The sequence below is a fragment of the Melanotaenia boesemani genome, chromosome 12 (genome assembly GCF_017639745.1).
Source record: "Melanotaenia boesemani isolate fMelBoe1 chromosome 12, fMelBoe1.pri, whole genome shotgun sequence".
Taxonomy (NCBI): Eukaryota; Metazoa; Chordata; class Actinopteri; order Atheriniformes; family Melanotaeniidae; genus Melanotaenia; species Melanotaenia boesemani.
Genome location: NC_055693.1, coordinates 18,817,087 through 18,836,320, shown reverse-complemented (window position 1 = coordinate 18,836,320; position 19,234 = coordinate 18,817,087). Strand labels below are relative to the sequence as shown.

At 36.8% G+C, this 19,234-nt stretch overlaps 1 protein-coding gene across 1 annotated transcript in view; it reads right to left on the bottom strand.

The window, feature by feature from the left end:
- Positions 1–18,866, bottom strand: part of LOC121650646 (potassium voltage-gated channel subfamily H member 7-like) — a 65,183-nt gene extending 46,317 nt beyond the window's left edge. The window contains exons 1-3 of the mRNA XM_042002235.1: positions 18,515–18,866; positions 17,960–18,190; positions 56–211 (exon numbers count right to left, since the gene is read on the bottom strand). Of these exons, the coding sequence (XP_041858169.1) occupies positions 56–211; positions 17,960–18,190; positions 18,515–18,590 (463 nt within the window). The 5' untranslated portion in view covers positions 18,591–18,866. The remainder of the gene's footprint in view (positions 1–55; positions 212–17,959; positions 18,191–18,514) is intronic.
- Between the last annotated feature and the right edge of the window lie 368 nt (positions 18,867–19,234).

Below are 19,234 nucleotides of genomic sequence, written 5' to 3'. Positions count from 1 at the left end.
ATATATCAAGATATATACAGTTCCTTTTTGATTAACTGGTATTTTAAATACTTACTTTGGTCTGATTTGGTAGGGGATGTGGGGCTTATATTTTCGGTGGAGTGATCACTTCCCTCATCCACGACGTAATCAAAATTCAAGATGAACATCATCACCGTGCCTTCTTCATTCTTCACTGGGATTATGTGAATGTTACACTGAAAATCAGTCCCTGAAAGAGAGATTCAGTGTCAGTACCATGCACTTAATTATAATTTCAGCTCTACAATTACTAATAGTCTATTTAAGAATAAAACCAAAATAATTTGTGATAGAGGCATTGCAAGCTTTTGCAATATTAACTACACAGAAATGCAACAATGACTAATACCTTCCTCTGATTTCACAACAACTTTGGGGAAACTGAGAAGTTACCCTGATTTAAAGGTCAGTGCCTGCATGTCAGAACAAATAACACAGTAGAATAAGTATGCCTAGAGGTTTTAAAAGTGTACATATACAGTATGCAAGCTCATGTGTGTTGGATGCCTAGTCCTGATACTTTCCATGTGTATTTCAAAAGAGTAGCATATAAAAAAATGACTACGCTGGCACAGGTTGGATCAGCACAGGAAAGGAACAATGAGGTGTGGACAGCATGATTAGGTATAACAGATCAAATATAAAGGATAGATAAAAGCCAATTTAAGGGTAATAGAAATCTGAAAAATACCAGCTTTTTCAGTGAATGTGGATATAAATGTGTTAGAAAACTATGGATGCTTGCAGGCACAACAGTAAACTTTCTAATGAGTGAACTCTATACTGCAACATATTGTACTATTGTATAATGATGCTATAAGCTGACATAGTGGGTGACTGAAAGAATAAGACATGTTTCCTTTTATCTCTGAAACTGCTATAATTTTCACCACACAATAGAAAATATGCAAAACACATTAAAATGAAGGCTAATTGAATATTTTTAGACGATATGTTAATAATAGTGGTATATAACATGTGGGACTGGGCTATAAACACAATGTCCAACAGTAATATTGTTCTTTTGTCCCTCCACACTGTCTGGGTTGTTGTGTTGCTCATATTCACAGAGGACACATATTACTAGTGTTCCCTGTAATCTCCTCCGGGCTCACAGACACCCTGCCAGCAGCACTCATTAGCAGCAGACTTGCTGTCTGACTAAATATAACAAGCTTGCTCTGCTTCAACATGCCAGAGCTCTGTTGGAAGGATTTCTGCATCAAAATTCCAGGAAGTAATGATGCATTGTCAATATAGAAAATGTGATAATTTCATTTTAATGAAATGGAAAATATCAAAAATGGAGAAATTATTATACAAGAAAAGGCAGAGTTGAATGCTTTGACTACAGCAAGTGAACCGATGGCAACATACAGCTGCATATGCTGCATGAGGATAATAAGACTAGCAGGTGTGAACTACATCCTGCCTGGTGTCAGGGGTGCTTGGCTATGTTTCATCATAAAACAGGAGAATACTGCTAACAGAGCGGGGTATCAGTATGTTCTTCCTCACAACATTCCCTTTTTATGAAGCAAACAGTTATAAAGCTTCAAATTGGTTCCTGAAAATATGAACACATGATGATGGGGTTTTTTTATGACTAGGAGAAAATAAAGGAAAAATCGGCGGCAAAGACCTCCAGCTTAAATAAAAATAGGAACATTGTGATCAGGGAACAAGTATTGTTGAGCCTCACCAGGAAGGAAATCCCTGCGTTTGTTAAAACCTCACAGCCCACAACATATTCATCACAAACAACACAATATATTAATCAAATTGACATATTTCTAACCACACATTCTTTTTTCTCTATTTTATCATATTATGAATATACAAAATAGAGTGAAAAGAATGGACAACTGCAGTGTTAGAAATAAAGACCTTATTTAATGTTGAGCAGCTCTCTTGTAGATAAGATCACCAATTAAGTCTGATATTTTTACATGCTAACTGATAAAAAAATATAAGGTATTTCAAGCTGTAACCATGTAGGAGATGCTTTTTTTTAAATAAATGTAAATAAAATAAATTCAAAAGTGACACTTCTATGTTTCTCTTCTTTAAGCAGTGAAACATGCAGATGTTCCCTTCACTCCACTGGTCAAGCATGAATGCACTTCATTTGAATTTCAGCTCACGGTCAGGCTTTTTCTAAAGTTTTCTTTGTTTTTATTTCTCCACTTTTTCTGGAATTTTGCCTTAAAAACACAACTGAAGTTAAGATTGACAAGATGTGTGGGAAGAGAGCATGGAGAATGACATGCTGCAGAGGTCAAGCTGAATGGAAGCTGAACTCAGCCTCAGGGCAGTTTGGCCCGTCTGGTATGCACCCTAATTACTCAGCTATCAGTTTTCTATGATTTTGAGTGGATTTACGAACTTTGCATCAAATATAAATAGCTTTATTCAGTATTTTTTTTTTTTTTTTTTACTCAAGAATGTAAAGATGAAATGCTGACATGATTTCATGCAGATGTGCTTTTTTATCTTTTATATTTCATTGTTTCATTTTATTTATATTATTCTAATTTCTTCCCGTTTTTTTTATCTGTTTTATTTGATACAAGAAGGAAAGAAAAAAAAAAGAAACATGCCAGGTATGTTGAAAGAGTGTGGAAAAAATGCAATGTCAAGTGAAATGCTGTAAAAAGTCATCTATATTAATATTTACATTAGCTGGTGCTTAACAACAGAGATTAAGTAATGCTACAGAGAATTAAAGCTATGTGCAAAGCCGAGATAATAAATTCAGCAGAAATATTTCTGGGCTGGGATTTACCTTAACAGATGGGGAAACAATGGTCATTCTTAAAGACTAAGCTATAGGGGTCCCTTCTCGACTGGCCTCCTGCTGAATGTCACCTCTACCAAAATGGATCAAAGGAAAGCTTTTAACAATGACAGTGAAGTTCTAAATAAAAGATCAAAATGCAGCGTAATCATCACTGTCATGTGTTATCTCATCATTAAATATTAATATATGGGCAAATATTGTATAAATAAATAATATAAAAATAATGTAATAAATATTGTTGTCTTGTTGTTTCCTTTACTAGAAACAAAACACAACAATAATTAATTAATTACTTCCAGTTGAAAGATTCACTGTGAGATGGAATAGGGTATAATAATCACTTTACCTTGATTATAATATTATCATAATAATTACAATTCAAGCTCATAATTGAAAGTAAAATTTGATTAAATGCTTTGCTCCACATTCAAGAAATCATTAATCATTAATTGGTGATTTATTTTTCTCAGATTTAGATAAGACCTTGTAAAAATCATGAGAGCCGGAACTAAATGTTATTGTCTTACATTGTACAAGGGATAACAAATGAACTAGAGATTACAAATTAAACTCAAGGCACAGAATATGTGAATAAAAATGGAACTCATATGAAAGGATCCCATTATCCAGATGTGTTGTGCTACCCCCCGTTGAGCAACAAATGATATTGGAAGGCGTAATTTCTCAGCTGGTATGAAGCTGTCAGACAATTTCATGTAAAGCTTCAGGCATTTTTCAGAATCCCTTAATTTTATACATTTTATTATTATTATTATTATTATTTCTAAAATGACCTGTTTACAAGTTATTGTGATATTATGTGTCCTACATTTGCAACAGTAAGATGCAATCTGAAGACATGTTTTGTAGAAAAATATTTTAGTAAATGAATTTCTTTATTTACTGCATGAAAAACAAAAAAAGAAAAACACTGAATCTAATATTGGAGAGAATCTTTATAATGCATTGACCCTTCGGTAAAAAACATGCTTAGAATTGTTAACTAGTTTAACTTTATTGTTTAAAATAATATTATTTTTTCATGTTTTCTCAATTAATTAAAAAAAAATGAACCAAACAAGAAAAAAAGGGTCTGTAACTACAGAGCTTGTGTTTTGTTTTCATGTTGTCTGCTTTACCAAGTGTAGCCTCAGTTATAAATAAAAAAAGAGAATCCGTTTTCTGTTTTTTACCTTTCTAGACAGGAATCTACTTTAGTATTGATAAGTGACCTGATCTTACAGTAAAAACATTCCTATTCCAAATCTCAGCTTGGATGTTCTGCATGAAGTTAGGATGTTGTCTCTATGCCTACACAGTTTTGTTTTTTTTCCCCTCTGCACTCCCGGGATCTGAAAATATGCGTGGTAGGTTAACTAGTGATGTTGCCTTGTTGATCCTGTGACAAACTGATGACCTGCTTTCACCCTGTGACAGATGGGATAGGCTCCAGTCCATAAAGTGGATATGGAAAATAAATAAATTAACACATGGGAGGCATTGTATTAGGGCTTTCCTTCACAAAGGTCTGTGCAGTATTTCACATTTTTATATTAATATAAATCATATTAACACCAGAATTCTTCTGCAGTCATGAAAGCGATCACATCCCTTTACTTGGGGTCTTGACTTGATAAAGAAAAGTCTTTTTTTGACTGTCTTTGTTATTGCTTCATGAGTCACCTATTTTTTTTTTTTTTTTTACTCAGCTATGTTAGATTTTTTGTTTACTCTAACAGTCCTGTACTATGTGAGTGATGAAATTGCCTTAGGTAAAATTCACAAGCAACATTGCGTCATTGTAGTTTCAGCTATTCTCCTTGCTTCCCACTGATGCAAAAATATATTTATCTGTGATTATTAATGAATGCACGTTACTTTAGTGATTAAGTAAATTCACATAATAAGGGCTTGAATTTTAAATCCAAGTGCACTGTGCTTCAGTAGAAATATTGATGGAAGAGGTCAGGAGGAGGATTTTTGTGACTTGCGGTGCATTAGCAATCCTTTCAAAAATTAGGTCCAGTATTTTCTGATCAGGCTAAGATAAAGAGGGTTTTATTGCTTTTAATATCACAAAATGGATGATAAAGGAATTAAATGCAGACTGGATGACTGGATAAACTAATGAAATATTAATAAGATCATAGTGATCAGCCATTTCAAACAGGTGTGTTCTGAACCGTACTAATGTGATTAAAACCAGCACGGTCGGCATTATTAACATCAGTTTGGTGTTTATTACATGGTGTTCATTACAACATCTTGCTGCACACTGTGCTTCCCAACCTCAAAGGGGTAGTGCACCCAAAAATGTGGTTTTGAAACTGTAAACAACACATTATTACTTAATTGTGATGAAAATTACATATACTGTTGATAAAATGAGTATTTTTTTTGTTTATTTAAAAAAAAAAAAACAGGATTGTGTGGGTAAAAATGACTCATAACGCCGTCTATAGGGTAAAACCAGGTTATAATTTTCATGACATGGAGAGTTTATCTACGCCACGAGAAATTTTTAAAAACCCCACAGCCCCTCCCTCCAGATACAAACAGACAGTCCTCACCTTGCAGGCATAGAAAACCACGCCTACCAACGCATATGAAGGGATATGAACTTATACCCTTGCAGTTTCAGGCAATTTTCAAATTTGGCAGTGGGTGGAGTTACGCAAACAGTAAGGGGTGTAGTTACACTTTAAGACTTAAAAAGCTTTAATGACTGGTCATCTGAAGTTTCAGGAACTTTTTAATATTTTCTAATAAGGTTCAAGAGTCTGAGAAACTATACCACTTTGTAGGAGTATGTTGCACTCCTGCATTGGCTAATTAGGGACATTGCAGGTAAAAAGAAAGAAAAAACAAGAAAAAGAAACTTCATCACAACTCATTTACTTTTGTTTTATGTTTTGCCTTCAGATGATATTTGTGATGTGAGTTGGCATCATGACTATGTGTAATTTTATCTTATAATTATTATTTTTTGTGAGAGACTGGACTTTGAAGAGATACTACTGAGAACTGGGCTGATTTTAAGAGAAATCTGGAACTACAAAGCAATGGATTAATCCAAAGATGTCCCTGCTTAAATCAATGGACAAAAGTGAAGTGGGAGTTTACAAACTGAAACAATGTGGTTTATTTATAGAGAAATTGTGTTATTTTTCTAAATAGTTTGAGGATCTGCAAAATGCACCCTTCCATTTAGTTTCTCAACTTTTTTTAATAAAGTAATTTCAGAATTCTTTTATTTTTGGAATCCTAAAATTCAATTAATCTTGATTCAGCTTCGTTTGCATAGAGCTGATTCACAACAAAGCTATCTCAAGGCATTTTTGCAGAAACAGTCCAATTTAATCTTTTTTTATTGCAGTCTAATTATAATCCAATTAAAACAAATCCATTACATGATCTACATTAGTTAAATTTTTAATAACTCCCTCGAATACAATTTCTAAATATCCCCCTTAACAGGAAGGAAAAACCTCCAGCAGAACAGAGACTCAGGAAGGGAGCCCATCTGCCTCGACCAGCTGGGGGTGGAGAGGGCCGGGAAGAGGGGTCAACAAGCATTATAACTCCAAGCCAGAGATACGATCTTCATAAAAATTTATTTATTTAATCTTTCATTCCTAAACCTTCCAATGGAAGATGTCACTGTATATCCCTGCATACAATATGACTGTGGGTTTGTTGCCAAACCCGCAACTGTGGCCTCTTGAAACAGTTATTTATATGATATATTTAGATAGGGTCCAATGAAAGCTCATTTGAAGTATAAAACCTTTTTGAAGATACTGATTTTTCCAATCTTTCTACAAAAACATATGCACTTTTCCATGGTTTTTCAAAGAGACACAAATCAAATGTAAAAAAAAACAAAAACAAACAAAAAAAAAAAAACTTAAGCTACTACAAAATGCTGTGTGCAATCAGAAAATGTTAACAGCTTTAACTGAGCAAAATGTAGCAGTTTCATAAAACTTAAAGGTTTTAAAAGAACTGCAAATTCAAGGCTTCAAAATAGTGACATATGCTTGCCTTTAACACTAAAACTGCCAAGGGGGTAAATTTTTACAACTTGTATCTCTGTTAAAATAAAATCCCTACTTCTCTCAATTCGTGACTTTTCCTGAAATGGGTCCAGTAAACATACAGTGAATTTTGGTGAGTGTGTGATCACAAGAAAAGAGCATATATACCTAGAACCGCCAAGGAGGTAATTTCTACCGTCTAATTTAATGCACTGTGTTCAGCTGTCAGAGGTTTTCTCGCCACGCCCATTTGCGCCACTCCTGGTTGATTAGTAACGCACGTGAGTTTGACAGCTGTCATAGAGTGAGTCATAGGGTTTTATAATCATTTAGGGGAAATCTAGTGCTAAATTTGACAAACTGATAAATACAAGAGATGGATGAATGCCAAAGAAATTTGGTTATTATTCCAAGACCTGAGTGACGGACAGTCGGAGAGAGGAGAAGTAACTCTGGATGTGGGTGAGATGGATTAGGTGGTGGAATCGGTGGGAGAAAGTGATGATCCGTCATTTTTATCCGGTAACGGGTCATCTACTGAGGATGAGCTGATGAAAGATCGCAGACCAAAGAAAAGGTCCCGGCTTTTGGTCACAACTGAGGAATCACCCACCACACATACTCAGCCCTGGTAACATTCTCTGCTCTAGCTGAGCTAACTCTACATTAGTTGCACCCGGCGCAACTGTCGACCGGGGTGGACTGTCGGTGCACCCCAACCGCATCGCTCCACCAGGGCGGGGATCAGCCCGCGCAAAGGGCGCAAGGGGTCTGCAACGATGTCGGCCACCCGATCCGTCTTGACACATAACCAAGTAGTCTGACGCACGCGCAAGTTAGAGGGCTCGCACCAACGTTTATTTATATTATCTTCCTCTAAAATTAATTAAAATATTGAAATCTGTTATTTTGTTATTTACTATATGTTGTTTTGACTGTGTAGCTAGTTTTTTTTAAGTCTCCATTATAACTATTAAAATAATAAATGTAAACCAACAACTTCAATGCATCTTTGCGTTATTTGCGCTGTAGCATCAGGGGGTGGTAAAAATGACCCTTCTCAGCGGTTCTAGGAGTATTGGAATATTGGCGGTTCTAGTGTTAAATGACTCAACATATCTATGTTATGCATTAATGAAACTCACAAAGCAGCACATGAAATCATTGGCAGCCCCCGGCCCTACCTGGAAGACACTGCTGACACTCAGAAGGTACAGGGTTCTGAGGCAATGCACAAACAGACTCAGATACAATTTTACCCTTCAGCTCCTAAACAAAAAGAGACTACAAAGTGCAATGCGGGAATGATGCGTGGATGAGAGATTGTTTTTAGTATCGTTTTAGCATGTTGTATATTCATTTATTTATTGATTACCTTATTGCATTGTAACATTCTGTGCAATGACAATATAGCCTAAATTCTGTTATCCTCTTTTAGCAAGCAAAAAACATGTCTAAGTAGGAGAGAACAACCAGAGCTGTCAATACTTGGCTAGGCTATTATTTTTTATGAATTGGCTGAAATGGATCACACTGAAATGGCTTGAATAGATTTTGTCTGTAATATTATATGGGTCTAGATTTTAGGAAATAATGACTTGATTATTAAAACTTAAGTGATCCCCCCCGTACGCAGTCGCTGTGGCATCATGTCAAGCTTCTGCAATGTCACAAGATTTGTTTCCATCCAGTGTTGCAATAATTTTTCACCAAGATCTTGTATTGATGATGGGAGAGTCTGACCACTGCACGAAGCCTTCTCTAGCAAATCCCAAAGATTCTCAATGGGGTTCAAGTCTGGACTCTGTGGTGGCCAATCCATGAGTGAAAATGATGTTTCATGCTCCCTGAACCAGTCTTTCACAATTTGAGCCCGATGAATCCTGGCATTGTCATTTTGGAATATGTCCGTTTCATCAGGGAAGAAAAAAAAAAAGCCATTGTTTGTACAGTACAGTAGGCACTAGGTATGCTGGCTGCATCACTTCATCTGTCTCTCTTTTTACCCTGATGCTCCCATCACTCTGGAACAGGGTGAACCTGGAGTCATCAGACCACATGACCTTCTTCCATTGCTCCAGAGTCCAATCTTTATGCTTCCTAGCAAATTGAAGCCTTTTGTTCTCCAGTTATCCTCACTGATTATTGACTTTCTTATGGCAACACAGCTGTTCAGTCACAATCCCTTGAGTTCCCTTCACATTGTGTGTGTGGAAATGCTCTTACTTTCACTATTAAACATCGCCCTGAGTGCTACTGTTTTTTTCTTTGATTTGATTTCAACAAACATTTAAGTTGAGCACATTCATACAGTATTGTCTTTTTTTAACTAGGGCTGTGTTTAAAAAATCTATTGATTTGAAAAGATTCAAATTAAATAAATCCAATTTCAATTCATAAAACTTGGAGATGAATTTTTTAAATGTCCTCTTTTCTGGTAATGTGACCCTCACATGACTTACCGAGGCTCACCGAGATCTTAGCATATATACACATGCAACTGGTTTCCTGTGTTGCCTCTATGGGCTCAAAAGTCATAAAGTTTTTGCAGCTGGAAATGAATGTCTGTGAATAATTTTAGAGTTTTCATCTGTAAATCCAGCTTGTCACCCTGTAAAAACAACCTGCCTGAAAAATTCAAGTCTACAAATGTGCAAAAAGGGTTTACATGGTTGTAAAAAAGATTTGTATTAGTGAAAATAAAAATGAAGTCCTTTTGCAAAAACCCTGTTTGCACATGCAAAGCACAAAACTGCTTCTGAGATTCTTAAGTTGCGGTTGCAGATTATGTCCATATCTTCTACTTATCTGGTTGGATAGTAACAAATCAAACTATCCAATCAGAAAACAGACAGCTTCCCATCCTTCTGCACTGCTGCAGACTCTTAAAGGTAAGGAGAAGTGGTAAAGAGAAAACTTGTTTTGAGCCAAATTACTAGTTTTATTAGTGTTCATTCAGAATTCTTGGCTGTTTAACTTTGCACTGTCATCACATCTGGTGGTTTTATGACTTTTACATTGTCTTCATAAAATGTAAATGGTTTGAACACACTAATATTATTGCCCATGTAGGGAGTTGGCACAATAAAGCTGTATCAGTGCTGCATTATGATCAAAAACATGGCAGTGTTGGTGTAGTCCAGCATGTAAAAGTACATTACATGCTGCATTCACTTGCACTTGAGCATTTGAATTTTTGATTGCCAATTCTTGGGGTGGCAACTGAGGGGCCAGTCAGATTTTAGGGATGGCCAAAATCCCCCAAAGCGATCTCCAGCCTTTTCACAAACAAGCTGGATATCGATGTAATCATATCAATATATTAAAATTATGCATGAGATGGTATTAATTGGTGCTCACATCACCTATTTCTGAGACATGGCTGGTGTTTGCACACATAGTGGTGGGTATGTGCTTAATTTTCTTCTCAGTATTTTTAACAGGTGAAAGTGTATATCTTTTATACAATTAATTTTCCTAAATGTAGCATATCTGTCAGTAAAAAAAGATGAAAATTAGTTTCATTTAAATTTTTGTCCATTTGTGTGTTGAGATGATTTTGCTTCTGGAACTGTGTCAAGGTATTTTATTGACTCACTCAGGTTAGCTTGTGGTTTACATTTCAAATGATTAACCCGTGGCACAGAAAAATTACACATGTAAGTTGTATCATCAGGTGAGCCATATTTTTAGTGTATGTGCCAGTGTTGTTTTTGTCAATGATGACAATGAAGAATTTATTTCGTTGATAAGATGGTGACAAGCTAAAATTGCTCTCTGATGACGGAAATATGAAGAGACGTTTGTGAGATTTTGTTGACGAGACGAGATGAAAATGTTCAAGGGCTGATTGTCCGGCATTAAAAATGCACAACATTTCTGCCTGTTGTGAGCGCAATCTGTCAGTCAGCAATGCTGCTGCACCTCGGCCACGCCCACCACCTGACATGCAGCGCGCACAGACAAGCAGTTTATTCATTCTTAGATAAATCATAAAAGCGGCAGTGTGGACGAAGGGGTTTGGTAGTCGGAAGTGACGCAACAATATACTGACATATTTTAACTATAATCCACCATAATTTCACAGGCAAACTAGGTCAACTTGAGCATGTGTTCCTCATCCATGTTCATATTTTGGGCATGTGTATGTTCAGGGTGTAGTATTGCACTTCAGAAAATTCTTAGAAATAAAGCCACAGTTACCAAAGTAAGGATGTTGTTGCTATTTGCTCTTTTGGATTCCACAGATTTCACAGTTAGCACTTTATCTGTGCATTGCATAACCTTAAGTAGATCAGAAGAATTTGCTGTTGGTTGGAAACCTTCTAAATCTAAAACCATTCCTTTTAATTTAGTAATTATTGATTAAAATAACCAAACAACAAGCTCACAGTGTGTTGCTATATTTTAGAAACGATAGATCTGCTATTTTCTTGCGTGACATGTTTGTATGATGAAGTAGGACATCAATTCATTCACTAAAACTGGACTAAAACTATCAAACTTAAAAATGACTAAAACTTGACTAAAACTAATAAACATTTTCATCCTGAAGACTAGAACTAAGACTAAAACTGAGATTCCTGCCAAAAACAACACTGGTATGTGCACACTGTTTAGATTTAAGGCTTAAATCCTCCTGAACCTTCCCAAAACTGACCTCAGAAGTGCATAATGATATCTAGTCATGGTAACAGGTGTTAGATATAGTTAACAGTCTTGACAGTACAGCAGCTTGTATCAGTAAGGGAGTGAATGCCTATTCATTCCTGACATTTATGGAGTTGCCTTATGAGCCAAGAAATGTTAGTTACACCTGCTTGAATGAATGGATGTCATATTAAGACGAGCTCTCTTTTCATTATGGAAATTTCATTACTGCAGATTCCATTTCCATAATAAATTATTAAAAGATTGTTGCTTAATCAAGTGATCTGCTGGACTCTATTACAGTGATGACTCACAGGTCAAACAGAGTTATGGTGAAACAGTGAGATGTCATAGAGGAACAAAGGTACTGATGTAATTAGGTTTATATCTGTGTCATAGAACACTTTTAAATCTTTTGGTTTTAAATGTAGTGGGTCCTCATATGAATCTACAAAAGCTGCTTAGAGTAATATTATTGAACACTAATCTTTGTTTCCTTCTCCCAACACACTATCCACTGCTGCAGCTTTTAAAACACAGCCCCACAGCTACTGCCTGGTGGCAGGGCTTGTCTAATGAAATCTGGCATGTTTCTGTTTAAGGGTTATTTTGCTAAAGCCAATACACAACATTACTGGGGCATTGCCCGTCAGGACTAAGGCATATAGGAAGAGGACATGCAAGCTAACCCTTTGTTTAGAGGCCTTGGGGCTTGTGGCAATATCTTGCCTCAGCGACACTGCTGTGAGCTACGGAGCCTGGCCTATTTTCATCTTCAATCAGTGTCTTAAGAATCATCAGGGATAACTAGCAACTCTAGCTCAGACAGTGTTTCACTTGTATTTTTATTTATCAGGGCATCATTCTCTGCTTTATGATCTTTAATTCTGTTTAATATAGCACAAATGTTGGCAGAACTAATACACTTGACAGTCAAGAGTAAAGTGACAAACAGTAACTAATGAGGAAAAAGCAGATGGCACACTATGGAGAAAAAAAAACATAGTATATAGCCAGCATAAGTGCAAGGAGCTTGTGAGATGAATATAGTCCATGGATTTTTTTCTTTATTATAAACAGTGATCTTTTTAAGTCTAAAAATGATCTAAATGAGAGCCATGGAGTCACTGACATGAGAAAAACCCTAAAAGGCCCAACAGTCCACCCAGTACCCCTATATTTTGAACCTTCTAGATGACCATATCTGGAATAGCAACATGATCCTGGCCAATCTGATAAGGTAGAAGCGGTAATGGCAAAATTATCTCTATCTCCCGATAGTAAAGAATCCTTAAACAAATTCCTGGATCAAGACGGTGACCCGGATCACCCTCAAAATGTAATCACTTGTTCCTTTATTCCATTTCTGGCATTTCCTGAGAATTTAATCAAAACCTGTCCATAACTTTTTGAGTCATGTTGCTAACAGACAGACAAACAGACAAACTAACGCCATAGAAAGCACTATAATAAAATAAATAACAGAAGAAGAATAATGAATGCAGAATAAGCTTTGGCTATGCTCCAACAAATGAATGAAGACTCAGATGGGAGAGAAATGACCAGCTCCTCCTATTACAGGACCAAGCTAGGAGTAGATATCCTTGAAAAGATGTTGAGGCAGTTTTCATCTTGAGCTGCAACTAGAAGATGAAATGTTATGGTGTTTTATAACGTTTTGGACATTACTGCACTGAATGCATGAGTCCTTTACATTGATGCCAATGTGCGTTTATAATTTAGCTGTCAAAGTGCGAAAAAATCAGCTAACATTTAGTGCTCTGTTTTGTTACTTTAGCATTTATTTTGCTTTTTTTTTCTTAATTGTTCCCCCTCAAATTATTGATAAAAAATATAAACACAAAAAAAATTATTTCATTTTGTTATATGTTAGCTGATAACGTTGTAAGCTAGTAAGTGTGACATTTTGTATTTATAATACAAGCCCAAAGTAATCCCACATGCTAATCATTAATTATTTATCTACTGAAGCTTGGTCTACTTCCAAATGATAAAAAAGATTTAAAGGGAAAAAAGTTGGCCTCTGTAAAAGCCACCTTTATCATTTTTATGCTGCATCGGCATGGTGTGCCAAAATGACCCCCTCTGGTGGTTAAAGAAGGTATTGGAATTTTTGGCGGTTCTAGTGTTAAAACAATTTCCTGGATCCAGGCGGTGATTCAGATCACCCCCAAAATCTAATCAGTTGTTCCTTATTCCATTTTGGAGATTTCCTGAAAATCTGATCAAAATCTGTCCTTTACTTTTTGAGTTATGTTGCTAACAGACAGACAGACAAACTTACACACCGAAAACATCTGCCTTGGCGGAGGGAAAAATTGGCCTCACATCCTAACATCCTAAATTACCAGTAGTGAAGCTGACATTCATTGTCTATTAAAAATTAGCTCAGGTTACAGCATGCTGTCCAAATTTTTCATCATACATAGTTCAATGTACAATCTGATACATCTCCTTGCATAGCTGATTTCATGAAAGACACCAAAGAAGGCTGAGCATGACGAAAAATGGACGTGTTCTTTTAGAGTGCAGTCATCCAAGTGTCTTGCAGCACACCTTATGTACTCTGTGTCCCTTTCCCCTCACTCCCCTGCGACTAAACCCTCAGCAGGGGCACATGACCCTCCAGTTCCCTTGGTGGGGAGTCACCTATGAAACCCTGCACCCACGCACACCACATGTCCCAGATCATTCAGCATGGTTAGCTAAGCTGATGCTGTTATGTAGCCATTATCCATTTAGCTTCCCCCTGCTCCACGGTGTCAGCTTCCTTTTGTTAAGACTCATTCAGGTACAAAGTATTATTACACCCTGTGGAATAGGATAGCTTTACAAAGCCATCAAGAGAAAGCATTTATCTCATTGATTATGTATCCCCGCTGGTGGAATACTGCATGTGTGGTATCTTCTCTCACAACCTGTCTTGGTTGTTCACATAGAGGGAAACACATGAATTAAAAGAAAATGTCATTGTGCTAACGGTCTTTGCTGTGATCCCACAGTCGCCATTGTTCCATTACTTTTAATTTCTAAGCGTACACATAAGCAGCTTAACTTTTTGCCTTTTCAGTAAAAAAACAAAACAAACAAAACAAAAAAAAAAAACAAAGCTTTGTTGCTCTTGATGTCACATGCCTTCACCAAATCCAAATCTCACTTTTTAAGATTTTTTTCAATGTACTTTTTTATGGGAAACGAAAACAACCTATGTAAAGCCCTTTTTCAATTCCACTAAAATTTTGGACTATAGGGTATATAAAGAGATAATTATTCAACCAATATCTAAAATGAGCAAATCTCGCATGTGTTGAATGAGAAATATACAACCCTGGTAACCTGTCTGAGCTAAAGCCGGTTTATGATATGATTTGACACATACAGTTTGGAAAACGAAGAGCTTTAATATAAAGGATTAACTGATTTGCATTAGAACTGATCACCTGAAATACAGTCAGAGGGGTAGACACGAAATACATCTTCTTTCCACCTATCAACTTCAATTTGTAGAAAGTCCTAAATCAATAGGGCTATTGCTCTCAAGGATGCCATGCATCTTTCATTCCCCTACAGCAGGAGCACATCAATTGTGTCCTCCATACCAGTTTAATGCATTTACTCTGTAAGCTGCTCATTCCTAGTCACTGCACTGTCAGTCCTGACATCTTTATTCATGAGCACACACACACTCACTGTAAATTCCTCTGAGGAGTATTAAGAGTTGTGTCTTGAAGTCGTGATGCACACCAGGGATGATTGTCAAGCCACTTACAGCAGCTATAATGTTAGAAGGTTTCTGTAGCTTGTATCCGTCATATTACAGACAAATCAAGCAGATGAGATGCAGTACAGGGAAAACATATGTAATAAAAGGATGAGAAACAAAGCAAATTTGTTTAGAAATGCTTCATCATATTAAAACCATGTTATTTGTGTTCACACGAGAAGACCCTATCGTGTGCTGTGTAATTATCTTGCAGGTTTTTGCAACAATCTGTTTTAGTCGTGTAGCAGATGTCTCCCAGTTTGTTCATGATTAGCAAAAAAAAAAAAAAAAAAAAGTTAAGGCTGATGGCGGCTGATGGTAGATTAAACATGTATCCATGGCCTAGAATCCAGTCAAACTCACAATTAAAAATTAAAAGCCCAGCTCCTTGTGATTAAATAAAATATTGCTTCTTTTCGTCTGACTCCTTAAATACAATTTGTTTGTTTGTGCATGCCTTAGAAGCTTCCACAAACTGGAGAACATCAGTTCAAAGCTATTGCACAGCAAAAAGAAGTGGCCATTCTTGGCACAGTAAAAGTGTAAAAGGGAGTAAAAGTGTAGTGTTGATGCAAAGATGAGCCTTCAGCTATAGTCTCTGTGCAGCGATGTCATGCTGACCATTAAAAGGCTGTTGTGAGAGGATGGCAGGAGGTGGTCAATCTGGGGATTTATACCACTGAGTGGTAACATCATATTAATTCTCTCTGACTCAGGATTGCTGTCTCTGCAGTACATCATTCATAACAGGACTGGGATTTACAAAATATGAATGGTAAACACCAGTTTACCATTAAAGAGGGAGCATTTGAACATTCTCAGGCAAATCTAGCAAAGATGAAACCTATCATGATTAGTGTGTCCCCTAAAGAAACACTGCACCTTTGCAATGAATAATAACATTCATAAATGCTTTGCATAACATTATATACAAGATGAATGGATTATATTTCAAATAAATCTGTGAAGCAAAAGAAGTGCTTACTGTATGTTGGGGTTTGAAAATTTCACAGGGTAGAAGCAGGTTGTTTTATTAAGCAAATAATAATTATATTAACAAGCTGTGATTGGCTGCTTTCTTCACAAACATTTTTCTTCCTTTTATGCAGGGTGCTTCCGTTTTCATAACCCTTTTCTGTTCAAGTTGTGCGGTAATTCTGGCTTGCATTGTGTTTTATTGATTGGTTACAAAGTTCTAGCAAGAATTTATTTACAATGTTTGCTGGGGTTGAATTTGAGCACATTTGGTGTACCAAAAACTCTCACACATTTTTTGGATGTATTCTAGGTGCTTGGCATCCCCTGCAGTAATTATGATTGGTTTAAAGAAATATCAGCCAGCCAGATTTTTCTTTTCCTTATAACAGAAATGACAAGAGGTGTAGCCTGAACATACAGGCAGAGACAGACCTAAGCCATACAAAAATAGTAATCTGATGAATATAAAAGATGGATGCAGCCTTCCATTTGAAAAATTAAGTTGATATGAAAATGCCTAAATGTGCATTCTTTCCAATGGCCAGTGGAGGGCAACTTTTAATGTGGCAAACAGAAGTCGGGACTTTGAGGTGACAAAAAACACCGTCTTCAAGTCAACTCTTTCATCTTTCATCTAAAGCATGATGCCTAAATTATGACACCACTTATAGTGACATAGGAAGTAAAGATGTATGCTTTAAGGCCGGACTACATAGCTTGGGCAGACTTTGTTTCCACTGCACTCAGTCAGATCCACCATCTACTTATGCATTTCTGCACATTTTACGATTAAGAAGGAAGCCACTGAAATGTTGAACAAAAAGCTTTAAAATGGAAGTCCACAGAACAGTGGGTGATGTCACAATGGCTATGTTAATATTTTTTAAAAATATAATGTAATCGTATTTTCAGAGGGAATAAGTGGAAAGTCTCCATTTGGTTGAAATATGCAGCTTCACCACTAGATGTCACTAAATTCTAAACATAAAACCTACCATAAACTTAAAAGGCCAGATTTCAAGCTTGCTTTCCTAGTAAACAGCAAACTTTTATCAACGTGTAATATGAGTGTTTGTGTTAAACTAATAATTGAATTAACATTGAATCTGAAATAGGTTTTTAATTAAATAGTGACCTTAAAAAATCTATTTATTCGTATGATCTTTGAAGATTCAAATCGCTATTGTGTATTATTGTTACACAAAGTGCAGATTATTCTCATACACTAGTCTGATTAAACAAAATATATATCCAAAATAATATTCAGATGTGTTATCAGTTTTTGTGCATATTATGAACAACCATTTTATATCATGATAATTTTTCCTTCATAAGAATTATTCTTAAATCTTTGTCCAGAACTCTCCAGATAGAGTTTTTTACTATTTTACTTTCACATAGTAGCTTAAAGGAACAACTCCAGCATGAACTTACAGGATGGAGTTATTTTAAAGCTGACTCCCATCACTGTATTCCTTTATCTGAGATAATGTGGGCTGCACATCTTATGACTGACTGTGGATTGTTAGGAACCAGCTGACAGGCCACATCATGGAGTGGATGCAGACAGAAGCTGCAGCAGCTATAGGCTATTCTCTCAGCAGCAGCAGCAGCACATCACAAAAGGACACGTCTCAGCTTACAAGCATGGTGTGGCAGTCACACTGTGGTGCCAGGCCAGGTACTCACCATCCTTACGGTGGTAGGTGATCTCCACCTTGCGCTCCTCAGACCCAAGAACTGCCTGCGACACCTGGTCGATGGCCTCTTTGTCAGTCAGATCCCCATGGAGGAAGTCACAGGTGCATGGCTTCTGCATAATGTCTGGTCTTGAGAAGCCTGTCATCTCACAGAAGCCATCATTGCAGTATATAATTGCACAGTTCTCCACCCTGGCATTTGCTATCACAAATTTCCGGTCTGTATGAAGAGAAGAAATATGAATATCTAATTATGTGGTTTATCTAACCTCACAGCATATGAAAATTTATACTATATAAATATACTCACTGACACCTCTTAACTGCTTCAATACTATTCTTAAGAAAAAAAAGCAGCATGGAAATAATTAAAATATATTTTCTTTGCCTACCTCCTCAAGATAGCCCCACACGAAGTGTTTTTAAAGAAAAGAACTTAAGATAAACCTACAGTATATAGTATTGTTTACTTGTGTACTTAACTCCAGCGTTAATGTGTCAGAACACATCCCTGGAAGAATTTCTTTATCAGAAAGATACTTACTCTGACCCTCGAATTTCCGAATAATTAATCCAAGGAATGTGTTTTGTGGCGCAACGTGACCTCTTCTTATAGGCATGTTTACACACAGATAATTCCACGACCTCGAGTGAAAGCGCCTTTACAAGTAAATCCCGAACTTGCAAATGTTGGCTCTTTGTGGTGCTTCCTTTACCATGCTCGACGCGAGCGCACTCTCCACTTTCAACGACCTTCCTACTTCGTCGTGGAGTTATTTATCCCGCTTGTATGCCCGAGCATGCAAATGCCTCCTCACCGAAACGCACGGAGTCGGGGAGGATAGCGTGAGTTAGATTCAGTTCGCCAAGCATTTCGTGTTGAGGATGGGTGCGATCCTGACGTGCTGTGTCGTGGTGTGTTGGGCGCCTACAGTGGACAGCGGTTAATATGCCAGGGGGAGTGACGTCGCTCCCAGCGGGCTTAGTTCGTTCTACCTCCGGTCCTCTGCCAGTGCCACAGCCTTATGCAGCAACATATCATTGGAATAGACTTTGCGCTTCCAATATGCTGCCCTGCTTGAAAGAAAAAACAAATTTCTCCTCCTTACTGACAAAACACTTTAAGGGGAGAAAGAAACAGCACTATTATTAGAATGTGCGACACTAAAAAAAAAAAAAAAAAAAAAAACATTGCTCAAGGTTTGTTTTCTTAGCACATGGAGCAGAGTGGTCTGCACATTAAAGTCTAATATTAACAGTTGTA